General features: G+C 38.5%; 1 protein-coding gene across 1 annotated transcript in view; it reads left to right on the top strand.

Moving 5' to 3' along the window:
* The window catches only part of ANKRD26 (ankyrin repeat domain 26), a 177,127-nt gene extending 159,747 nt beyond the window's left edge, over nt 1-17,380 (top strand). The window contains exons 32-37 of the mRNA XM_012654852.1: nt 77-206; nt 10,080-10,370; nt 10,956-11,173; nt 12,544-12,772; nt 15,422-15,467; nt 17,244-17,380. Of these exons, the coding sequence (XP_012510306.1) occupies nt 77-206; nt 10,080-10,370; nt 10,956-11,173; nt 12,544-12,772; nt 15,422-15,467; nt 17,244-17,380 (1,051 nt within the window). The remainder of the gene's footprint in view (nt 1-76; nt 207-10,079; nt 10,371-10,955; nt 11,174-12,543; nt 12,773-15,421; nt 15,468-17,243) is intronic.
* The last annotated feature ends 9,445 nt before the right edge of the window (nt 17,381-26,825 follow it).

Below are 26,825 nucleotides of genomic sequence, written 5' to 3'. Positions count from 1 at the left end.
CATAATATCTGTTTAAACAATTATTAAATATTTAATCTTAAAAAATTTGGCTTACTCATTCTGTACATTCCTGCAGATTTAAGAACCTTTTAAAAATGACAAGAAAGAAGTTAAATGAATATGAAAATGGAGACTTTAGTGTCTGTGGAGACTTAAAAACCAGTCGATTTGAAACAGATGTCCAGATTAATAAGCTAAAACACAAGGTAATTTTTAATCAGTTTTGGAACCAAAAAAGTCACTTAATTTTGGAAAATATAAATCAGTGCTTTGAGCAATGAAATAAAGATTTTTCTTTTAATTTATGGACTTGATACTAATGAAAAGGATAGCTTTTTACAGTATCATTTTTCTATAAAATGGTATACTGTTGATTCTCTTATGTCTTGAAGCCTGGCCAGTGACCTAATGGCAGTACACCATCACCTGATCCAAAATCTCTAGTACCAAATCGATTCTTTTGGTAACAGCTTTATTGAGACCTAATTAACATATCATGCAATTCACACATTTAAAGTATGCAATTCAGTGGCTTTTAGTACAGTCACTGGATTGTGCAGTCATAACCACAATCAATTTTAGAACAGTTTCATCACCCTAAAAAGAAACTCCACATTCTTTAATTGTCATCCGCCAATTTTCCCTTCCTCACTCAGCCCTAGGGAACCACCAATCTACTTTGTTTCTATAGATTTGCCAACTCTGGATATTCAGATTGATTGAATCACCATATCTGGTCTTTTGTGACTGGCTTCCTTCACTTAGCATAATGTTTTCAAGGTTCATCTGTGTTACAGCATGTATCAGTGCTTAATTTCTTCTTATTGCTAAGCAATATTCCTTTGTATGGATATACCAAACATTTTATCTATCCACTCATCAGTTGATGGACCTTTGAGTTTTTTCCACTTTTTGGCTATTGTTAATAATGCTGCTATGAACTTTCATGTACAAGTTTTTGTGTCTGCGTGTGTTTTCATTTCTCTTAGGTATACACTTTTGAGTGGAATAGCTGGGTCATATGGTAACTCTATGTTTAACCTTTTGAGGAGCATCCAGTCTGTTTTCTAAAGCGACTACATCATTTTACATTCCCATCAGCATTGTATGAGGGTTCTGATTTCTCCACATCCTTGCCAATACTTATTCTCCATCTTTTTGGTTGAAAAAAGATTCCATCCTAGTGGTATGAAGTGGTACCTCATTGTGGTTTTGATTTGCGTTTTTGTAATGATTAATGACTTTAAGCATCTTTTCATGTGCTTATTAGCTGTTTGTGTATCTTCTTTGGAGAAATGTATATTCAGACCCTTTGCTCACTTTTGTATCAGATTATTTTTTTGTTGTTGAGTTGTTTGAGTTCCTTGTATATTCTGGATATTAGTCCCTTATCATATGAATAGTTTGCAAATATTTTCTCCCATTCTACAGGTTGTCTCTTTACTCTGTTGATTGTTTCCTTTGCTGTGCAGAGGTTTTTAGTTTAATATAGTCCCATTTGTCTATTTTTGTTTTTTTGCCTGTGCCTTTGAAGACTTAGCTATAAAATCTTTGCCTAGAACAATGTCCTGAAGCATTTCCCCTGTGTTTTCTTCTAGTAGTTTTATAGTTTTAGGTCTTATGTTTAAGTCTTTAATCCATTTTGAGTTTGATTTTTGTGTATGTTGGTAGATAGGGATCTAGTTTCATTCTTCTGCACATGCATATCTAGTTTTCCCAGCACTGTTTATTGAAGAGAGGGTATCCTTTCCCCAGTGTATGTTCTTGGTACCTTTGTTGAAAATCAGTTGCCCATAAATACATGGATTCATTTCTGGGTTCTCTATTCTGTTTGGTATGTGTTTTTATACTAATACCATGCTGTTTTGATTTCTATAGCTTTGTGGTATATTTTAAAGTTAGGTAGTGCGATGCCTCCGGCTTTGTTCTTTTTGCTCAGGATGACTTTGGCTCTGCAGGGTCTTTTTGGTTCCATATGAATTTCATGTTTTTTTTTTCTTTTGTGAAGAATGTCATTGGTATTTTTGATAGGGATTGCATTGAATCTGTAGATTGTTTTGAGTAGCATTTTAATAATATTAATTTTGCAATCCGTGAGCATGAAATGCCTTTCCATTTTTTTGTGTACTCTTCAGTTTCTTTTATCAGTGTTTTGTAGGTTTTTTTTTTTTTTTTGTAGAGTTCTTTCAGTTTGATGTTAGATGTGGGTTTGTCAAATATGGCCTTTATTGTGTTGAGAAATGTTCCTTCTATGCCTAATTTGTTGAGTTTTTACCAAGAAGGATGTTGAGTTATATCAAATGCTTTTTCAGCATCTGTTGAGATAATGGTATGGTTTTTGTCCTTCATTCTGTTGATGTGATGTATTACATTTATTGATTTGCATATATTGAACCATCCTTGATCCCTGAGATAAATCCTTAGGTTTCTGCATCTATGTTTATTGGGGATATTGGCCTTTAGTTTTCTTTTCTTGACATGTCTTTGTCTGATTTTGTTATCAGGGTAATGCTGTCCTTGTACAACAAATTAGGAAGAATTACCTCCTCTTCAGTTTTTTGAAATGGTTTGAGAAGAACTGGTGTTTGGTTCTTCTTTAAAAGTTTGGTAGAATTCAGCAGTGAAGCCATCTGGTCCTGAGCTTTTCCTTGTTGGGAAACTTTTTATTACTGATTCATTCTCACTAATTATTATTGGTCTGTTTATGTTTTCTATTTTTTTTTTTTCAATCTTAAGAGGTTATATGTGTCTAGGAATTTATCCATTTCCTCTAGGTTTTCCAATTTCTTGGTATATAGTTGTTCATCATAGTCTCTAACGATCCCTTATATTTCTGTGGTATCAGTTGTAATATCTCCTTTTTTGTTTTTGATTTTATTTATTTGGCCTTCTCTCTTTGTTTCTTGTTTAGTCTAGTGAGTGGCTTATCAGTTTTGTTTATCTTTTCAAAAACCAACTTTTCATTTAATTGATCTTTTGTATTTTTTCAGTCTCTCTCTTTTTTAGTTCTGCTCTGATCTTCATTATTTGTTTCCTTCTGCTAGTTTTGAGTTTGATTTATTCTTGCTTTTTGGTTCCTTTAAGTGCATTGCATTATTAGGTTGTTTATTTGAAGGTTAGGTTTGTTAGTTTTTTTTATTATTATTTGAAGTCTGCTGTAAATTTTCCTCTTAGCACTGCTTTTTCTGTATCTCATAGATTTTGGTATGTTGTTTATCTATTTTCATTTGTTTCAAGAAATTTTTTGATTTTCTTCTAAATTTCTTCATTGACCCATTGGTCATTCAGGAGCATGTTGTCTAATTTCCATGTATTTGTACAGTTTCCAAAGTTCTTCTTGTTACTAATTTCTAGTTTTATTCCATTGTGGTCTGAGAAGATATTTGATATGGTTTTTGTTTTTAAAAACTTGTTGAGGCTTGTTTTGTGTCCTAATGTATGATCTGCTCTGGAGAATCTTCTGTGTGCTGATGGAAGAATATGTGTTCTGCACCAGTTTGAAGAAATGTTCTGTAAGTGTCTGTTATATTTGTTTTATATATCTTGGTGGTCAGTTGTTGGGCGCACATACATTTACAATTGTTTTATCCTCTTACTGAATTGATCCCATTTACATTCAAGGTTTTTGTTGATAGGTAAGGACTTACTCCTCTCATTTTTAAATTGTTTTCTGATTGTTTTTTGTATCTCGTGTTCCTTCCTTTTACTGTTTACCTTTATAATTTCATGGCTTTCTATAGTCAAAATGTATGATTCCTTTTTCTTTCTCATTTATGTATCCGCTCTATCTGTGAATTTTGTATTTTTGTGTATTTTCATGATGGTAGATCTCATCCTTTTGCTTTCAGATTTAGGACTCACTTAAGCCTTTTTTGTATGATCAGTCTAGTGGTAATAAATTTTTGTTTATCTAGGAAAGACTTTATTTCTTCTTCATTTTTGAAGGATAGCTTTGCTGGGTATAGTATTCTTGATTAGTAATCTTTTTCTTTCAACACTTTGAATATGAATATATCATTCCATTCTCTCTTGGCCTGTAAGGTTTCTGCTGAGAAATCTGTGGTTAGACTGATGGAGATTCCCTTATGTGTGACTTTACTTTTTTCTCAAGTTTTTTTTAGAGAGCTCTCTTTGTCTTTGACTTTTGATGGTTTAAGTATACTTTGCTTTGGAGAAGACCTTTTTGGATTGAATCTATTTGGGGATCTTTGACCTTCTTGTATCTGGATGTTCATATCTCTTAAAAGACTTGGAAATTTTTTAGCTATTATTTCATTAAATAGGTTTACTATGCCTTTTCCCATCTCTCTCAGGAACCTCCCAGAATTCAATTATTTGTTTGCTTGATAGTATCCCATTGGTCACATAGGCTTTCTTCATTCTTTTTTATTATTTTTTCTTTTTGTTTGACTAGGTTATTTCAAGAGACCTGCCTTCAAGTTCTGAAATTCTTTCTTCTGCTTGATCTAGTCTTGTTGAAGTTCTTGATTGCATTTTTATTTCATTCATTGAGTTTTCAGTTCCAAGATTTCTGTTTGGTTCGTTTTTATGCTTTGTATCTGATCATTGAATTTCTTACTAAGATCATGAATTGTTTTCCTTGTTTCTTTGTAATATTTTCCTGTGTTCTTTTGTATCTTGCTGTGTTTCCTTAAAATCATTATTTTGAATTCCTTTGCAAGCATTTCATAGATTTCCTTTGAGATGTTATTGCAGAATTAATTTGTTGCTTTAGAGATGTCATGTTTCTTTGCTGTTTCCTCTTTTTTGTGACCTTTTGTTGATATCTGCACATCTGGTATAATAGTCACCTCTTCCAATTTTAGGGATTTGCTTTTACAGGGAAAGACTTTTTACTATAGAAATATCTATATTGTTGGTTGGGTAAGGTGCTTTGGCTTTGATTCTGTGTGGATGCAGTAGTATAGTCTCCATATGATTTTTTCACGTGTAATCAACATCAGCAGTGTCGGTGAGTTTCTCAGCGGCTTTGGGTGTGGTTCTTAGTGGAGGCTGTGCCATGGCTTTGATGGCAATGGGGAAGCCACACAGGCCAGTCTTCAGGAACTTGGGTGATTCATACAGGTACTAGTGATGGTGGCAGCTCGCTTGGCTTTTAGGTCTTTGGGTCCCTGGGCAGTATATGTGGGCATTGGCATTGTTGGCGTGGTGCCTGGGCAGGCTGCTCCTTGGTCCTCCATATTGTGTGCGTTGACACCAGTTGTAGCAACAGTGGGCTAGTCCTGTGGCCCCTGGATGGCATTTGTGGACAGGTGGTAATGGTAGCAGTAGTGTGCCAGCCCTTCGGCTCCCGGGTAGCACGTGCAGCGTGTTGGTAGTGTACTGGCTGAGCCAGTCCCTGGGCCCCTGTGTGGTGTGCTTAGGTGGGTCCCAGTGTGGTGGGATGGGCTTGCCTATCTTGAGGCCCTCTGTGGGCATATGTGGAGCCCTCAGCAGTGGTCAGTGGTGCAGGCCTGTCTTCAGGCCCCACATGGCGCACATAGGTGCCTGCAGGCAGTGGGACTCTCCTCAGGCCCTTGGATGGTGCACGCGGGTAGTAGCAGCAGCACATACGGTGGGCTGATCCTCAGGCCTCCATACCATGGATGCTGGTGGCAGTGGTGGCAGATAGGGTGGGGCTGTTCTCAGACCCTGGAAGGTGCTTGGGCCTGGATGCAGTGGGCTGATATTCAGAGCCCTGGACAGTGTGTGGGGGCACTGGCGGTGGCAGCGGCAGGTGGCATGGGCCTGTCTTCTGGCCCCTGTGTGGTGCACATGGGCACCAACAGTGGCAGGTTGGGTGGGGCAATCCTCAGGCCCTCTGAAGGTGTGCACAGGTATGCAGTGGCCACTTTGTTGGAGAGGGTGGGTTTGATGTCAGTGGCATTGGCCTTGGTCAGGTGACTCCCAGGCTCTGGAGATCATGTCCTTAGGCTCCTTTGTCCTGGGAGCAGCCTCCCTGGTGGGCTGGACGACCTATTCCCAGGGATGTAGTGTGCTGTGTGGGATAGAGTGCTAGGGATCCAGCCGCACCACTGGGTCCAGCTGACGTTACAGTGCTGCACCCTCTAGGTAGACGGCCGGGGTGGGGACTGGGCTCTTCTAATGGCACCATGACGCAGTTCCCTCCCTGGACCAATGCAGTTACATGGGTCCAGGCAGCTCCCTGTACTAGGCGCAGGACATATGAAGAGTGGGCTAGGATGGCAGGTGTCTGTGGTGGGAATGTGACCACTTGGGAACTCTTGCCTGCCTTTTCCTCGTAATGGAGAATCTGTCCTGACTCTAAGCTGACCCTGGCTGAGCCAGCTGCTTTGCTTCCCTTTCCTTCTGTGCCACAGAGCGTCCCTGTCACTTCCCTGCTGAATTCGAGTGATCTCTCTTAGATGCTTTATTCAGGGTGTAGTTATCTACACATTGTTTTGGTCCTTCTCTGTGGAGGAGGTGAGTGATGGGTGCCGCCAGTCAACCATCTTGATGACATTTCTATCTATGTGATGAATTATAAAGAATGTACGGATATATTTTAACCAGCACAACATACACTTAGGCTACGCTTTTTTAAATATTCCTCCCACTTGAAAAACATACTCATTCCCACCCAATACCCCAATACCTCAGTTATTGTGGCATCAGACTCAGGCTTGAAGTGTGGGATCTTGCCATCTTTATCAGGTCTAGATGGAGATGACGTCCCTGGGTTGTGGTTTCTAGAGTATAGGCCCTTGAATATGATTCCTTTTAATATGAAGACTTAAGAACTAAAGGGCCAAGTTTCCTACCACCCACACACCCAACATTCTCCTGAACTGCTGAAGATTCTCACATTGAACAGAGGGAAAATGGAGGTGCACAGGAGGCACTAACCCTTAGCAGTTCTGAAATACAGCCTGCTGCCTGCTGCCACTTCTTTGATTACAACTTAGTCCTAAACGTGGGAATGACTCTCCGCGGCCCTTCGCCATACCCTCTGGGCTCTTTGTTCTGTCTGTTTATAAGCAATGGCCTGTGTTTGCAGCTAAGTAGTTTTCTCAACCTGCTTCCTCCCTGTGGAGCTTCTAAGGTCCAAAGGCCTCTTTTCATATTTACTGTTTTAGTCCAAGCTAGCAAGCAGTGTTATTACTACTACAATTCTCTTAAAAACTTTGAGTCTCCTATGAATTTTACTGGGGTTTATACCATTAGAAAAGCCCCTTTCAGAAATCGTTTTGAGATAAGCTCTTCACTTTGGGCTTCCTGTGAAGCTGTACTAGGATAGTGCCTTTAAGATTCTTGTATCAGGGCCAGACACGGTGGCTCACACCTGTAATCCCAGCACTTTGGGAGGCTGAGACAGGAGGCTTGCTTGAGGCCAAGAGTTTGAGACCAGCCTGAGAAACATAGTGAGACACCGCCTCTACAAAAAATAAGAAAAATTAGCAGGGCATGGAGGCACATGGCTGTAGTCCCAGCTACTTGGGATGCCGAGGCAAGAGGATTGCTTGAGCCTAGGAGTTCGAGGCCACAGTGAGCTATGATCATCCCACTGTTCTCCAGCCTGGGTGACTGGGTGAGACTCCGTCTCTAAAAAAAATAAAATAAATGATACATTTACACAATGGAATAGTGAAATCTCATGTAGCTATTAAAAAGTATGAGATACTCTAGCACATCGGTTTACATATAAATTATAAGCAATAAACAGGGTATACTAACAACAAAGAATAATCAGCCTGGGCAACATAGCAAGACCCTGTCTCTACCAAAAAAAATTAAATTAAAAAGAAGATTCTTATGCCCTTAAAATCCTTAAGGGAATTTGAGGCACCATGGTAAATCTTTCTGAGGTCTTAACAAAGGAGTTTACAGTCATGATCTTGGCTTCATCTCTAGAGCATGTTTTCCTGGCAGCCATTTGATTTTCTCCCAGAGGCCATTGATTTTAGTAATACAGATTCTCCTCCACTTACAGTGGGGTTACGTCCTGATAAACCGTCCTAGGTGAAAATGTTGGAAGTGTGTTTCAACATACAATATTTTCAATTTATGATGGGCTTGTCCAGACTTAACACCATCGTAAGTCAAGGAGTGCACTCAACATTTGTGGCTTTTGTGCCATCGTGAAGTTGGAAAATTGTTATGTCGGAGACCACCTGCATTTGGCAGTTTGACACGAGGAAGCTACAAACAGGAAACAGATATCCGAACCCAGGAAGTCCTGCTTCCTTTATATTTAATAGTCTTTCTTGAACTTACCTTTCACATTGACTTTGTTTTCAGCTGCTATATAGCAACAGTGCCCTTTCCTCCAATGTCATTTTCATTTTCATGAAATTTCAGTATCATTTTCTGGCCTTGAGACTCTTCTTGTTGAAATCTTCAAGGGCCATCAGGCTTCTAGTAACAGTCTCTTTGAAGCCCTTTTGATTTTCATTCTGTCTTTTTTTTTTTTATATTATTAAGCAAGAGTCTTGCTCTGTTGCCCTGGGAAGAGTACAGTGGTGTCATAATAGCTCGCTGCAACCTCAAACTCCTGGGCTCAAGGGATCCTCCCGCCTCAGCCTCCCGAGTAGCTGGGACTACAGGGGCGTGCCACAACACCCAGCTAATTTTTCCATTTTTAGTAGCCCTGGGATCTCACTCGTGCTCAAGCTGGTCTCGAACTCCTGAGCTCAAGCAATCCTCCTGCCTTGGCCTCCCACAGTGCTAGCATTATAGGTGCGAGCCACCACACCCACCCTTGATTTTCATTCTTATTCTTCTCTAGTTCCTTTCAGCTCTCATCAACCTCCTGGAACAAGGGCATCCTACGTGTTTTAGATTTTTTTTTTTTTAATCGTAGTATCTGTATTGATGTTAGTATCTGTACCAGTTATCCATTGCTCTATGAAGTTCAGTATCTCACAACAACATTTATTTTGTTTACAATCTGCAGTTTTCGGCAAGTCTCAGTGGGGCCAGCTCATTTTTCTCTGCTGGCATCAGCTGGGGTGACTTGAAGCTGGGGACTAGAATCACATGTTTGCAGTTGAAGCTGGCTTTTAGCTGGGACTCTAGCTGGGGCAGTCAGCAGGAACACCTACATGAGGATTCACCATGTGGCTTGGGCGTCCTCCCACTGTGGTGGCCAGATTCTAAGGGCAAGCTTCCCTAGAGAGAGAGTCAGGTGGAAGCTGTATCATTTTCTAACATTATCTAACCTAGCTTTGGAAGTCACACAGCAGTTCCATCATATTATATTCAGTAGAAACCAGTTATTTCATGGGAGAAATACCAATTTATAGACATGTTTAAAACCACTACCACACTCACTTTTTAAAAAATCAAATAATCATTGCATCTAAAAGGAAGTAGTTTTTTCCAACTCAGTACCATTGAAATTCCAACAAGTTTTTGTTGTTGTTTAGTGCGCTCTCTTATTTTGTGTAAAATAGCAAAGGACTATAAGATAGTGCTATTGAATTAAGGCATTTTAGTTTTTTTAAAAAAGTATGGATCATGTCACTAAACATTTATACTGGGAGACGTGATTGCTCCATAACCTTGAGAATCATTATTCCTTGGAATGCAATTCAAATTAGCATAAAACATTTGCAATTCAGGAAAAGGCTTATGGCTTTAGAATCCATATTAACAGTCTTCATTAATTATAGTCTTATTTTCAGAGTCTTATTCTGGGAGCCACGTATTGACTCAGGCCTAAATAACTGAATAGGATGTCCCTAAAACTTCTTTAGAAATGATGGGGAGTCACACTGCGGGTAAGGGGCAAGAGAGGTTTTACTAAGAGGTGACTTAGAGACATTTTAAGGAGGAAAGACGTGAAATAATCATAGCAAAATAAAAGTCTAAGATCAAGTGCAAATGTTGGTGGCAAAGATGATGAAAGTTAAGAATATATTTTTGTGACTCCTGGTGGCTTTAACCTTGTTCTTATTTTCTCAGTAATTTAAGGGTCCATCGATATTTGAAGAATCTATTATAGTATAGATAACATTTTATCACAACTGAATATATTTCTAAATTTGTTATTGGTTTTGTGTTAGACTGTTCTCAGCCTACTTCCTTCATTATCAAATTGTATTATTTTATTCATGCAGATTGATGATCTTACAGCAGAACTGGAAACTGCATCTTCAAAATGTCTACATCTGGATACAAAGAATCAAACTCTTCGACAGGAGTTATCATCTATGAAAACAATACAGAAGAAATGTGAAAAACTACAGAAGAATAAAACGAAGTTGGAACAAGAAGTAGTAAACCTCAAAAGTCATATAGAAATAAATATGGTAGAACTCGGTCAAGTAGAACAGTATAAACGGGAGATTGAAGAAAGAGCAAGACAGGATATAGTAGAAAAATTAAAAGAAGTCAATCTATTTTTACAGGTTAGTTTATTTATCTGTAATGTGTTTCCATTCATTTCACTGTAAATTATATTTTGGATATGCACATGGTATGTGTTTACTTATAGCAATTTGTTTTGTAGATTTTTAGAAGGTGGCATCTGTTTCTCCCTTTAAATATTTCAGTTTCCATCATTATTACAACTAAATTGATCTTTCAGAATAATGATTATCATTAGAGAATCATTTGATTATGAAGACCAGTCGGTATAAAACAAGACTATTAGGAAAAGAAAAAATTGTGATTTAGAAATTATAGTGTACCCTTGAATGTTCTTAAGTTACATTGTTCAGTTTATAAAATTTTAAATTGATTCTATTAAGTGTTTGAATTATCAGGTTACCTGAGTACTAACATTAAGAATCATTGAAATTTTTTTATAATTCAGATTTAATTCTGAGTTAAATTATCAATTTACTTGATATTAATGATAAATATTTTGAACTTCCACTTTTTTCACCTATTTAAAATTGTTCTCTGAATCACTGTCTCAAAACTAAAGGAAACAAATAATGCAAATTCAGGTTATGGTTACTTTAAAAATGTATCCTTTTAATTTGTTTAAGACACAAGCAGCATCTCAAGAAAACTTAGAGCAGTTAAGAGAGAATCATATTGCTTCAATAAGAAGTCAGATGGAACTCAGAATTAAAGATTTAGAATCTGAACTCTCCAAAATGAAAACTTCTCAAGAAGACTTTAATAAAATGGAGTTGGAAAAATACAAGCAACTCTATCTAGAAGAACTAAAATTTAGAAAATCATTGGCAACCAAACTAAACAAGTAAGTCAAAACATAGAATCATAGAAAATAAATTAAGCTCATTAATTTGCCTTGAAAGCCTAATTTTTAGTGAGACAGATTCATGAGACTGGTGGGAAGTGAAACCTAACTAGATAATATAATTTTGGAAAATGATGCTAGTAAATGAACTTACCTTTAAAATGTTAGTCTAGGACAGTTTTTCATCTCGCTGTTTTTTTCATTTTATATGGCTTTTTCCCCCCTGAACAGCCTCATGTAGTTAGCCTGATCTATTAATATTTAAACTAGGGATTTTTGAAGCTTTATAGTTTAAACAGTGATGTTGTTATAGCATTCCCCTAAATGGAAATATTAATGAGTTTAACTATTTCTTGGAAGATTACAACTTAGACCCAGTCAAGTACCACTGGTACTCTTCCACGTTCTGGCACTTAGTAAATAACTTTCCTTGATTGTGATCTTTGGTATTGCCACTAGAGGGCGCCTTGAGACAAACTATCCTTTATAGTGTTTCCACTCCACATAAAGGCACACTTGTAAAATAGGGAATGATTAACGTAGGGATGAAGGGAAGTACAATTCTCAAAGTTGTTAAATATAATACCTTGGACAGGCTGAGGGGATGTGTGGAAAATAGAAATGGCAGATCCCACCTCTCATGCTTGAGTAGCAGTGTTAGGAGCTAATTACCTTTGGAGCTGGTTTTTAGCTCTTTTTTTTTATCACCATCTCAGCTATCTCATTCTCCCCTAGAAGTTATTGCTCTGAATTAATCCTCAGTGCCAAATGCCCAATTTTTCCCAGATAATGGGTGAAATGTACAAGGGTGATGAAAATGTCTTTGAGGGATGGTTTTTTAAAAAATCCCTGAACTGGTTTATTAAATAAAAGTATTTTTAGTTTTTTTTAATTTTAATTTTTTATTACATATACTTAAGGAGTACAACATGATGTTTTGATATATTTATATGTAATGAAATAGTATTATAGTCAAGCAAATTAACATATTAATCATTGCATATAGTTAATCCTAAGTATTTCTAATGGCATCCTTAAGAATCTTAGAAGAAGAGCCATTCCAGAAGGCAGTAAGGGTTACCTGTTAATTCATACATCATTGATAGCCATTTCTCTTCTCTTCCCACTTTGTTTGAATTACTTCATTTGTTAGAAATCCCCCTAGAAATACAGGCACTTCTTTAGAACAGTTTTTAAATTATAATTGCATACAGTAGGTTTGCTCTGACACATTTTCAGTATTTAAAAAAAAATGACTTAATGGAAAATTTTGTTTACTCTTATGGAAACTTTTTTAAAAATGCAAGTCATTTAGGAATCATTTAGAGAAAAAAGAAATACTAAGCATTTGTCTTTTGCAATGTTCATAGAACTAATGAGAAGCTAGCAGAGGTCAGTACCAAACTGCTTGTGGAGAAACAGCAGACCAGATCTTTATTCACCACTCTTGCCACGAGGCCAGTCCTAGAGTCACCTTGTGTTGGAAATCTTAATAATGGTTTAGTTCTCAACAGAAAACTTATTCCAAGAGAAAACTTAGTGATCCCTACCTCAAGCCCACGGACTTCAAATAACAGCATGGAGAACTACTTGACCAAGGTTAGTTATGTTACCTTTCTTCCTTTGAGTTTCATGTTTCTAATATAATTTTTGTTTTTAATTTGGTGAGATACTGAGTTGTTTAATTGACTTATGCATGTTAAGTAAAGGTTGTAGTTATCTGTTAATAAAGAAAGGAAACAGAAGTTTTACAGTTTTCTGTAAGTCCCTGCAGCTGTCATTTTCAAGAGATACCCATTTGTTAACTTTATTCAATAAATGTAACAAAATGGACACATTTTAAATTTCTTTGAAAGCTGCATTTAAGTTATTAGAAATCAAATATTATTGCCTAATAACTAAAGAGATACTTTGACTTAATTTTTAATTGATTTTGGTTTGGCTGTGGTTCATAACACTTTTAAAATTTTCCTGCACCATCCTAAGTTTTCCACCCCTAATCATAAGTCAATGATCGGCATCCAAACACTTAAGGAGATCACCAAAGCACCATCCCCAGCTTTTTAAATTTTAAATTAAGTAATAAACACATATGAATGTTTATTATTTAAAGAAATCCAAAATAAATACTTTTTTTTTTGTTGTTGTGACAGGGTCTTCTCTGTTGCCCAGGCTAGAGTGCAGTGGTGTCATCACAGCTCACTGCAACCTCAGACTCCTGGGCCCAAGCAATCCTCCCGAATAGCTGGGACCACAGGTGCACACCACCATGCCCGGCTAACTTTTCTATTTTTTTTTTTTTTTTTTTGTAGAAATGAGATCTTACTGTTGCTTATGCTTGTCTTGAACGAGCCTCAAGCTATCCTCCCGCCTCTGTCTCCCAAAATGCTAGGATCCCAGGTGTGAGCTTCCATGCCCAGCCTTAAATACTTTTTGTGAATTAAATAAACCTGTAACACTAAAGAAGTTAATGTTTCTTTTTAAGTTAAAAGTTTTGTCATTTTCTTACATAAGAGTACATCCTTAATTGCTATTGTACTTGCACCATTTTTGTCTCAATTTTTATAAACTTTGTCTATTGCTGGGCAATTGTACAGCAGTTTTTAAATAGTTAAATCAAGAAGATATTTAAATTTTTAAAATGAAGTTCATTTATGTCCCTCTATCTTGTCATCATTTGAATGATTTATGACTAAGATGGCAATGATATCAAGCATGATTAAATAGCAATGAGTATCAAATAGAATCAATTATATTCTTCTTACCCAGAATTCCATGTAAAGCCGCACACGGTCCCTGTCTTCCCTGGAGGCATAACAGGCACTTCCAGTCCAACCATGTAATTTCACTCATAGTAAGAATCCATTTCTGGGGATCTCAGAATGAATCCAGCAGTGACAACCTGTATCAATTGTAGAGTTGGTAAGGAAAAAATAATTCAACTCTTCTTGACCCAGTTTAAGATATTTGTCTAACATTTGACAATTTTTTGACTGGGGAAAAGTTTTAAAAGCTGGGCATAGTGGCGCGCGTGCCTGTAGTTTCAGCTACTAGGGAGGCTGAGGCAGGAGGATCACTTGAGCCCAGCAGTTTGAGGCGGGATCACGCCTGTGAGAGGGAGATAACTATAATTAGATGTTTCAAATAATTGGTACTGATTTCTGAAAAGAAACCAAGTTAGAATTAAAGGCTATATATTGTTTCCTTGCTTCTAATTCTAGAAAGTCATGAATGAAAGAAACTAAGTTTGAAAACTGTTTCTAATCTATATTTATCCTTTTTTTCAAATAAACTTTTCGAAGTATTTGTGTCTATATGAATAAAGAAATGTTAATCATACAGATAGCATAATATTTTTACTTTTCTGCCAGTAGAATTTTTACATGACATTATGACAGTAGCATTTTCTGCATGTATATATTTAAGATTCCGTGCTGAAAAGTTAATAGCAATAGTACATGCTTTAAAATCTTCATTTTATGAAAGTGGAGAATGAAATCTTAATTTTAAGAAAAAATCCATTAAAGTGAAAAAAACTGATTAAACTTTTTTTTTTTTTGAGACAGAGTCTCACTCTTTTTGCCCGGGCTAGAGTGAGTGCCGTGGCGTCAGCCTAGCTCACAGCAACCTCAGACTCCTGGGCTCAAGTGATCCTCCTGTCTCAGCCTCCTGGGTAGCTGGGACTACAGGCATGCGCCACCATGCCCGGCTAATTTTTTCTGTATATTTTTAGTTGTCCAATTAATTTCTTTCTATTTTTAGTAGAGACGGGATCTCGCTCTTGCTCAGGCTGGTCTCGAACTCCTGAGCTCAAACAATCCGCCCGCCTCGGCCTCCCAGAGAGCTAGGATTACAGGCGTGAGCCACCGCGCCCGGCCCTGATTAAACTTTTATAAAGGGCAGAGTTTTGCTAAGTAATGACATTCATTGGAAAACATGACTTGAATTGTTTAACATTTGTACTAATAAGAGAAAATATCACCCTTCTGAAATGATGTATATTCAATAGATCAATATTAATTGTACTTTTTATCAGATTGATATAAACAGCATTATAACATGTATTCTCTATTATCTAAACTCAAAATAAATAAGAATTTTATTTATGTGATCATTTTTCTATTTAAGCAATCCTCAAGTTCTAGTCTCTAAAAGTATTGAAGGTCACATTTTGTAAGTGATATATCATTCCCTGATAATGTCTTTTGTTTAACTTAACCATTATAAATAATATTTGATGTATTTCAGATGCAGCAGGAGTTGGAAAAAAACATAACTAGAGAACTAGAAGAAGGTATGTTGCCAAAATATATGATTTAAATTTAGATTAATTGATTTATCCAATAAACTGTGAGTAACAAATGGCATCCCTTTTTTCCATTGTTTGGTAAACAGATACTACGTTAAATATTTTTTCTTACATCTTATGAAGGATGTGAAAACATAAACATTCATCATGAAGAGTATACTTATGCCTCATTAATTCATCATGTTTCACAGTTTTAAAGAAATCTCAAGAAGCCTACGCATCTCTTTATTTCTGGCTCTACACTTTCTTCACTTGTGCCATCCCTATGGAGCCAGTACACCGACACTATTCTCAGAAAACAAAGGCATCATCAACTTCTTAGTTTTATGGTAGTAATTTAAGGCCAGAAGACCTCAGACTTATCTAGTAATATTTAGTGGAGCACTTGCAGTTGATAAGCAGTCACTTGACAAATCTCCAGTCATTTACTTTGTCTTTGGTTTACTTTTTCCCTCAGGAAAAGTTCCAGATTCCTTAGCATGGAATAAAAACACCCATGTCAATTTGGTTCTTGTCCAGTTACTCAGCCTTGTCTCCTGCCACTGACTGTACTCTGCCCCTTTGCTCTAGTCTGGCTGAACTAGACCACTTAGAATTCCCCAGTGTTCTTCTTCACCTCCAGCTGTTTGCACTTGCTTCTTCCCTCCATCTGCCACACTGCTGGCTTGTAAAGAGACATAAAAGATTTCAGGAGTTTTGCAGGGCTTTGCCTTGAAGGAATATGTGAACAGCTAGTTCACAGATCAAAAGCTGCCTTGCCTCAGGAGGGCATCTCATCAGTCAGGAGCTTTTCTTAAGGCGACGCCCATCTCTCAGACCTGGAGGCCTGCCTGATGCCTCTGTATGACAAGGCTTGGTATGTGGTCACAGGTTGAGAACTGATCAGAGAAGGCCCGCCCAACAGACACCTGCAGCTAGAGACAATTGGCCTAAGGGACAGTTAAACTGCCTCACTCCTGACTACTTGTCTCAATCAACAAGAAACTGGATAAAGAAATACAGAGCCACTATATTTCTGTTTAGCCTTTCTGCTAAGTGATAATTTTATCTTAGGACTTAGAAGTTTATCTTAGAAAGATTTTGTAACCATTTGCTCACGTAGATAGAGTTAATTTAGGGATCTCTAGAAGCTTTTGGGGAGACTTTAAACCTAAACGAACTACCTGTTATTATGTAATCTGTTACCACTGGCAACTGATTTCTATACCAATAAATACTGATGCAGGACTTCGCTTAGGGCCTCACAGCTCACGGGAATGCTGGAGGACCCCCTGAGTCCCCCATCTTTTAAAACTATACTTTCGTCTCTGTGTCTTCTTTTATGTCTACGTTGTCTATTTACTATTTCTATTATTTCCATGTCCCTTGTGATGACCCCTGCCAAAGGGACCCGATTTTGCGGGGAGTGTAGCTAACTCCCTGCACCACACTTGTTCCTTTTCCTCCAGGTATCAACCTACATATTGCCTCCACCAAAAAGCTTACAATATTGACACAAAACTGGAATAGATGGCCCTTCTGTGTGTTCCAGTAGTGCCCTGTTTTATACCTGTCATGGTGTCTTAACCACAATGATATTTTACTCAGTGTACAACTATGGGGCACATTATATTTAATAGTAATTTTGCATTGTAGTTGTGCACACATATTTTTCATTCTTACTAACACTGATAAAGTTCTCAACTCTTTTTTATTGACTTCCACTTCATTATTTATGAAATATCTTAGATAAAGAATATAATTCTTTCTTTTTTCTTTTAGCTGCTGCTGAATTGGAAACTGAATCCTATATAGCTTCCCCTGTAGGATCTACTGATGAATCAAATCTAAATCAAGATCTAGTTTGGAAAGCATCACGAGAATATGTACAGATTTTAAAGAAAAATTATATGATCTGAAAGACTTTTAAGTGGATCTTTCAAATGAAAACCAATATTAGGTAGTTTTATATATTCAAACTGTCCAAATGTCAGCTGTTTAAATAGCCAAACAACCAAGTTGTCATTAATACTTTAGTGGCATTAATTGACAGCTTATTTGTATTTTTTAAATTTTGTCATTCTATATAGTGATCTTTATACAGACATTATTTTGGTGTACTGGTACTGTAGTCATTGTAAATGTTTAAACGTATTACAATTGTTAAAGTGCCATCGAACTTCCATAATTTTAATTTTAAGCACTGATTTATATAAGATCTTTCCTCATGGAAAAATAAGGCTCGCCTAAGGCTTTTCACCTTTTCTTTCTTTTTGTTTGTTTGTTTTTTATTTATTTATTTATTTTTGATTAATTTTTTGGAAAGAGTCTTAAAATTAGAGAAAAGTTCCACGTTTTAGTACAAAGAACTTTTATCCCCAAACCATTTGAGAATGAATTGCTGACATTATACTATCACTCCTGATTTCTTTAGTGGGTATTCGTACAAGTCAGAAAATTCTATGTAACTACAATATAACCTTTATGATCATAAAGTTAACATTTGTACAGTCCATCATTTAATTCTCATATTCTTATTAAGCTTTATTCTTGTAATGTCTTTTATAGCAAAAGGAAAGACTAAGTCAAGAATAATCGTTAGGTGAGGCAAAACATGAACATAAGTCATAGTCATATAAACAAAATGTAGTTATTATGAACAATATTTTTAAACAATCAGTAGCAGTGATCTTTAACCACTTACCTTAGAAAATAAGAAAACTTTTTTCAAAATCATTCAGGAGTTTACCAGAAATACAGAGAGTTGCCACATTATTTTGTTGTTAAATGGGAGTATCTGTTATCAAGTGGCCAAAAATCTGGCCCTCGCTAGGGCATGTCAAGTTGCTGAAAGTTAAAAGGGTAAACATATACACTGATAGGCAATGTATATTTGGACATAATAATACTATGGAAACAAAAAACTTTCTTACCCTCCTCATGTGCCCCTATGCAAATGGTTACTAAGTATATGAATTATTGGATACTTTCATGCTATCTAAAGAAATTGCTGTCTGAAAGGTAGAAGCCTACAGCACAACGTAGACTGTAAAATGTAGAAAAAATACTCTAGAGATCAGTATGCTATATAGGCTGCTCTGACCAAAGTCCTTATGCAAAGGTTTCTTAAGAAAAGAAAAATTCATGAAGATGTTAAAGAAGTTCATCATAAATGCACAAAAAATACCTGCAATTCTGAACAGCCACACTGGAAACAATTGGATTATAATATCCATGAGGATATAATCTGGCAAAGCCAGAGTGGCCACTGATAATGTCAGATAACTGCAAATCCAGACTTATCAAGATTCTCCATTAGACAACCCATCATGGTAGGGACAAATTGTGTCTATGATATAAAACAAATATCGATGAAGACATTTTTCTAGGAGAGCAGAGGATATGGACAGCTCATGTTATTCCTGTAACCAATATAAACATGGAAAAATAGGGCATGAGGAGCATGGACTAGAACCACATCCTAAGAGGTCAACTGAACATCTCCAAATGGATTTCCTACAGTTTTATCCCTTCATGGGTTTTGAATATCTGTTAGTACACACATTTGTGGGCATGAGGAAAATACGCAGAAGCATTCTTCTGTCAAAAAGCCACAGAACTCACCCTGGCTAAAAAGCTATCAGATTTTATGTCCCCTACCTGGAGAATTCCAATTTATCCAGTGATAGGGACACATTTTACTAGGCCAGTTATTTGTGAATTATGGCAGGCTTTGCTTCTTACTTTGGAACTTCACTGTCCTTATCATCATTAAGTCATTGGAAAAGTAAAAGGAACAAATAGAATATTCAAGGTAAAATGACCTAAACTATCAGCGACCTTTAGCCTAGTCTTTCCTAAGAAAGTCGTGAATTGTTTCTCTATGACCTGGTCAAAGGCATTCCCATGGGACTGGTAATATCTCTATCCATACTTGATTTTAATCCTTCACAAGCTGATATAGATAAATATTGTAAGAGACTTTCATCAACAGTTACAGATTTCATTTCCTAGCCAATTATCTAATCAACTCTATGTGGCTTAGAAAGAGTGACTTGATGTTTGGCAAAAGATATTTGAGAAATACTGTCTTTGAACCTTTGGGGAAAGTTTCTTTTCAGATACTCTTGGCTTCCAGTAAAGAAATCAAATCACAAAGAATTGATCCTTGAAAACATATTTCCCAAGTAAAACAATATCATTACCCATGCTTAAATGACAAGATTTGGAGAGTGGCATCCGTTATCAATCTTAAACCTAGTTCTTCAGAGAACCTCCAGAAGCACATGGTCCTTGGAAGTCAACTACTGACGGGAAAATCCTTGGAAGTAGACAGTTTCCACCCAAGACCATCAGAACAAGATTCTCCTAGATGTGTTAACCATTGATTGTCACACTTGGCATACCTTTGCTCTTTATTCTTTTGGTAATAGTTTTCCTCTGTAATAGCTTATGATCATACACTTCTGTATTAGCTTATTTTTCTGTTACCACTAACTGATAACTTGCTAGGCTTTACTAGAGACAATCTCCAATGTAATTCTCTAATGCATCTCTTCCAAACCTATAGCTAGCACAGCCCATGTGAAGAACTGGATGTATCTTCCCATACCATGTTCTAGAAAACCCAAATAGTGGCTGAATCTGCTGCTAATGATTTTCATTCAAGAATATCAACATAAAGCCTTAAGAAATGTTAGATATCTATTGATAAATTTTCAAGAAAGAGTTGCTACAACTATTAATATATTTATGTAAACACCATGACTCAAATTGATAAAATTGGTCCAACTGCTAACCATCGTTGCTGGTTTTCTTGGTAGAAATACTACAAATCAAATCCCAAAAGAGTGTCAAATATTTGAAACCATGAGTTATTCCTCTAAATGATCAAAAGTTAAAGATATTCAGGCACACAACAAATTGAGCATGGTATAAAGCTACATTGCATTGAACTTACCAACACATAAATTAAGGTAAATATTCTTCTATGGGAAGAAGGAGATGTAAGTATTCTTGGATTGTAGCAGAGATTTTATCACGACACTGAGACAATATACGTAGAGCTCCCCAAAAGATCACTCTCTTGTGCAGCTCCTACATTCTTTTCCTGCATAGAAACCAGGCTCTTCCATGCTAACCAAGGACCACAGCTAATAGTTCTGCGGGGCTAATAGTTAGATCATTTCGAGTGTGTGAGTCCCAACTTCCTCAGAGAACTATAATTCCTTACAAGGAATTTTCAAGGGCAAAATCCTCCCTGAAAGTGTAGCAGATAAAAGGAAAAAAAGACTCCTGGTGCAGTGGTCCCATCCGTAGTGGTTGAGTAACTTGAGGTGGTCATCAAATACTCGTCCCTCACATTGACTGACATAACACAGCCCATGCTTTGGAGGCACACAAAACCAGGCTGGCATCCGTAGCCCACAATGTTACAGATAACAGAATAGCTTTTAACATTTTTTAAGTGAAAGTTGTCCATGCCATTGCTAACACACTTTGTTGTACTTGGATTGTTGATCTCGCAGGCGAGATGGAAAAATTTATGTCTAAACTGAAAGAAAAGGCAACTTGGCTACAAAGAGAGGCAGTTGTGGGACTGACTTTATTGGCCAGGGCTGGAAAATACTGGGTCATGGTTCTGGAGTGCCTCCCAGTCCCCTCTTACAATCCTTTTGGTTATTTTGATTTGTCTCATAATCGATGTCTGTTGTCCAAAATCTTAAATGCTTCTGTACAGCCACTGTCCTGACAAATGATTCAACAATGATACAAAGGCAAAAATGGGATGAAATCATGCTGACTGATACACAGGCTGAGAACTAGGCCTCTGCTATGGTTTAAAGGAGTCTTTCCAAAATTCGGATGCTGAAATTTAATGGCCAATGGGCTGGTATTAAGAGGCGAGGCCTTTAAGAGACGATTAGGCCATGAGGGCTCCTCCCTCTTGAGTGAGATTAGGTGAGTTTATGAAAGGGCTTGACGGTGGGAATCTGTCCCTCTCGCCTGTCTGCCTTTGTCCATATGAGGACACAGTGTTTCCTCCAGAGGATGCAGCCCTCACCAGGCAAGGGAACCTGCCAGCACCTTGACTTTGGACTTCACAGCCTCTAGAACTGTGAGAAATAAATTACCCAGTCTCAGGTATTTTGTTGTAGCAGCAACAGGAATTAAGACAGCCTCTGGAAATAAAACCTCACTTCAAGTGCAATTAGCAATAGTGATGCAGTGTCGAAGATCCCTATCCCTCTGGCTACAGGAGGTCAGAAAGGGAGTATGGAGGATAAAGTATTCCTCTTCTCCTGGGCAAGGACTGCTTGGTCTTTGGCCATGGCAGAAAGTAACCACTAGAACAAGTTTTATACCTGTCCCAACCAATTAATGTCAATTTTGCATCAGTAAACAAAATTCTGGGAGCCGCCAATCAGTGGCAGCCCCAGGCTTCTGGAAGTCAGTCAACCAACACAACTCCAGTAGCTACAGGTTCATAGCTAAAGCTCAGCCTATCCCTAAATGCTTACTCTGCTGAAAGTAGAACTCTGTGCTCCAAACCCTTCATAAGATCAGCTCTCTGCTTTGCTCAGAGATACTATACCTGAGAAGGACAACTTTCCCTTGCTTTGCAAGCCATAAATTCAGCTTTTTGTTTCATCATTTGACAGGATGTTGGATGCCGTGAAGGTGAACCTTTAGCCAAAGTATCTTCCATTTTGCTGCTGCTGTCCTGGAGAGCTGGTGACTGTCATGGGAGGTGACAATAACAATGGACAACTCTTCTTTGCCTTCCTCTTCTTCTTTCTTTCTTCCTTTAAGATTTTTTTTTTTGTATGTAAAAGTTAAACTTGCCGTTGTGAAAAATAAATCGAGGAAAGGATAAAGAAGAAAACAAAGGCCACTTGGAAATCCCACACCCCATAAAGAACAACTGTCAATGTTTTACTTCCTTTTACTCTTTTCTATGCAGCTATCTTTCCATTTATATTTTTCATTATGAACACAGACTTACCATCTATTATTTTGTGAACTTTTAATATTATTTTGTAAGCTTTTTTTATTATAAAATAGTAGTTCTAAATCATAACTTACCATGGTCTTTTACCATTCTATTTTGTGGATATGTTTTCATTCATTTAAGAAATATTGAGAATTGGTTGTGTGGCTTGTTCCATTCGGTGTTGGGAGCACAGGTGTGAACAAGACAGATATGATCTGGGGTGGCCAGGCTGGCAGGTTACCTTCAGCCCTGGGATTGACCGTCCTCGTGAGGCCTCAGCAGAGGGTGGGCAAGTAGGGCCTCGGTAACAAGTGCAGCTGTGGTAAGGGCCCACCTAGAAATACAAAAACATTTTGGTTGGGAGGGGATCTGGGTAATTATTTGCTGCTTTTACAATCTGCTTTTTCAAACAAGTCTGCAGGCCAGGAATTTAGTGCAACTAAATTCCACATATGAACTGAAGAACTAGCGTGTAAGTGAACTTTAAAATTGTGTGTACAGGTGTAGGTTGGATGCTCTCTTTTTGTGCTGTTTTGGACTGAATTCGGGGCCAGCGGAGGAATCTCGGGAGGGGCTAATCCACGGACATACGTGGTAGAACCAGGCTCCTAAGATACAGGCTCCTAAGAGCCAGTCCCCACTCTAGTTTTCTAGTTGGCTATGGATTTGTTGATATTGATAAACTCTGATCTTAGTGTTAGACCATTCTAAGACCTAAACTGTACCTTTGCCCATAGAAGGGTGGTATAATTTTATTAACAAACAAAAAGATCTGGCTTTATTATTAAACATGGCACCTTGTTGGGTCGAGGTAGAAAAACACCTCAGTGAAGCTACTGCCAGGCCAAAGTCTTAAAAGGCAGTTCAGAAAGCCTGTGCCTGGTGTGCCCAGTCTCAAGGAATCAGGTTTGCTCAGGAAGTCAAAGAGGAAGCAGCGGTTTGATGAAAAGTATGCTTCAACCTTAACATAAGAATACATGCACTCGAATAACAAGAAGAGAATAAAGGCACTCAGGATGATTTAGCTGGAGGAGGCAAAGGATTTCCTCATGAGGAAGGTTGAGGTTTTCTTGATTAGGATCAACACATGTGAAGGAGAAACAACACCTGTAAGGTCGGGAGATGGTCCACCTGTTCTCAAAGAGGGTTTCAGCAAAGGGGTTATTCTTTCACTGTTACTGCATCAGAAAGAGTGACCGGTGCCTGACAAAATTTACAGAGCAGGAGAGGCAGGATCTCAGCAGTCTGGCGTGACCCCTGAGAGGGTGTGTGGGAAAGCTGCAGAAAGACTCCCTGGTAAGGGCAAGCAGGGACCTCCCAGTCAAATACTGGGACAACCGGATGACTCGGTTACAGAATGTTAGGGCAGATTCGAGGGGGGAAGGCTGGACACATCGTTGCAAAACTTCAAAAATTTGTTGGTTGCTTTTTGGGGGGCCCCTTTTTTTTTTGTTTTTCCTTCGGAAACCTTCCCCAGGAAGTTTTTGTTCGGGGTTTGGGGGAGGGGGCGGAAAGGTTGGGTTCCCTTGGGGGCCCCGGAGGGAGGGCTTTTATTCGTTTGGGGGCTTGTTTTAATTTTGGGGTTGTGGGCGGGGGTTCGGGGGGGGTTTTTCTTGCCCGGGAGGTTTGCTTTTGCCCAAGTTTGTTTTGACCGGCGGCCCTTTTGGCAGCCCCTGACCCTGGTGTTTTCCTACATCTCACCATGGAAAACTCCATAAAACGCAATCTAGCAGCATCTGTTAGAAACACATCGGGGCCAGAGAGCAGGCGAAAGTGCAAAGAAAGTACTCGAACGCCGCCAACGTCAGGGCCCCACTTGGTTGGAGACAGAAAGAAACCTCTGAGGTAGGTTAACCAGCTCAGTCTTCCCGAAACTACTAGGAGAGAAAACCGAAGCAGTAGAGGCCCGTTGCATGAAGGATGCAGCAGACAGAAAAGACGTTCAGAGCCTGCGGCGTCCTGAACCCGAGGGAGGGACTCGGACCCACCAGGCCGCGAGGGGCGCCCGTCACCGGAAGCGGCCGTGTTGCCGGAACTGGCCGCAGGCGGGTCCCCGGCCGGAGTAGCCGTGGAGACTCGGGCAGGAGAATCGTCCCCGGGACGCAGGGCTCACACGTCTAAGCAATTCCACAGCGAGTGGCGGCAGCGACTGTGGCTCCGGACGGAAAATACCAGCTCACGGGGAGCGGGGAGGGGCCGCGGCCGGACGGAGCCCACGCGGTGCAGCGCTGGGGCCGGGCAGGTGGCTGTCGCCGGGGACGTCGGACCAAGAGGCTAGGAAAGTGCTCGATGGGAAGAACTTCTGTGTTCAGACCCGATGCCCGGGGATGCTCCCACTGCAAACTTGAGAGAGAAAGAGAAAAAACAAAACAAAACAAAACAGGAGCATCTCAAATGACAATAACTGGGAAAGGAGATAAGTGAATCCCAGCCCCTGCCCGACCCTGGTCCCACAGTGACGATAAATCCCACAGAGACAGATTTACCTCTTATGAGAGGATTCTCCCAATTTTTTTGTTTTGTTTTTTTGAGACAGAATCTCGCTTTTGTTGCCTGGGCTAGAGTGAGTGCCATGGTGTTAGCCTAGCTCACAGCAACCTCAAACTCCTGGGCTCAAGCGATCTTCCTGCCTCAGCCTCCCAAGTAGCTGGGACTACAGACATGAGCCACCATGCCCGGGTAATTTTTTTTATATATTTTTAGTTGTCCTGATTAATTTCTTTCTGTTTTTAGCAGAGACGGGGTCTCCCTCTTGCTGGAGCTGGTTTCGAACTCCTGAGCTCAAACAATCCGCCCGCCTCGGCCTCCCAGAGAGCTAGGATTACAGGTGTGAGCCACCGCGCCCGGCCACTGATTTGTTTTTTTGTTGCGAAGTGATTCACATAACCTAAAATTCACTGTGTAAAAGCGTATAATTCAGTGATTTTTAGTATGTTAACTATGTGGTGCAACTGTCACTACTATGATATCTAATTCTAGAGGATTTCCACTGCCCCCAAACAGAAACCCTGAAACCACCTATTATTAGTCAGCCCAGCTCTCCCCTTCTCCCATCTCCTGGCAACCACAAATCTACTTTTTGTCTCTATGAATTTACTTATCTGAACATTTCATATAAATGGAATAAAATATGCGGCGTTTTGTGACTAGCTTCTCTCATTTGGCATGATGTTTTCAAGGTTCGTCTATCTTGTAGCATGTAGCAATCCTCATTCCTTGCCAGAGCTGAATATTCTTTGGATATACCGCATCTTATTTTTCTATCCGTTGATGGGTATTGAATTGCTTCTATTTTTTGGTTATTGTGCATAATGCTGCTGTGACCATTCGTGTACAGTCCTAATTGATTTTTAGGGTCATGATCGTGGACTCCAGACAAGTATCATGGGTTTACCAGCAAATCTAGTAAAGATGAAACCAATATATTTTTATACTTTTGAGTTTCTGTTATGGTCTTTGACAACACTGAGTACTGGGTTCTGGAACATAATGTTGTTTAGGATAACTGCACTGAGAGTTGAGGATTGTTTTGTTTTATAAAATGTGTAAGCGTGGGAAGCAGTGATGTGTAATTTTGTATGCTCTATTCATGCTTCGAATCCTTAAAAAGTGAGGCTCCTGAACAGCTTAGCAGTGAACAAACACGATTTGTGACGTCCTGAAGGAACTGCATCCGCTCCGGAGAAAGACAGGCTGCAGCTGCTGAGGGAATGCAGACAAGGGGGAATTCATCTAACTGAAATCGAACAGGATGAGAAGTTGGGGAGAACGATTTTGGATTTTAGGCTGGGATTTGGAACTTTAATTTCTTTGGATTTCATTCTGCACAATAAGGATGGCAGGAGTTTTTCAGACTTTAGGCATTTTGGGCTTTAAATGAAAGATTTTATATTTTAATTAAAAAAAATTTTATCTTTGAATTTAATTATATCCCTGGGAAATTATTTAATAGGAGGGTGATTATAGTTAATTTTGGAGTATCATTATATGTTGACATATGATTATTGGAATATGTTAAAGTTGTTCTTTAATCTCATTGCAGAAGCTTTGAAAGGCTCTATTGGGCAATACGGCTGAATATAATTTGGGATAGGAAACAGAACAGAAGTGAAATTTCAGTTTTAAATTTAGACTGGCCATTAGGGTTATTCAACTAATATACCATTCTGTCCTATTTCAGAGCCTAGAGGAAAATCAAAGTCTTTGAGCAGAAAGAAAGGTCCCAGAAAGTTCCAGAAACATCCACAAGAGTATGGAAGGACACCTATTCTCTTGTAACAAATATTTTCTTCGCTATGGTGAGCATATATGCAATAGTTCTTTGCTAATGATGCCTCATGGGGTCATCTTTTGAAGACATCTAAAGAAAT

The sequence above is a fragment of the Propithecus coquereli genome, unplaced genomic scaffold, assembly GCF_000956105.1.
Source record: "Propithecus coquereli isolate 6110/MARCELLA unplaced genomic scaffold, Pcoq_1.0 Scaffold45, whole genome shotgun sequence".
Taxonomy (NCBI): domain Eukaryota; kingdom Metazoa; phylum Chordata; class Mammalia; order Primates; family Indriidae; genus Propithecus; species Propithecus coquereli.
This window is presented reverse-complemented; position numbering and strand designations above follow the sequence as displayed.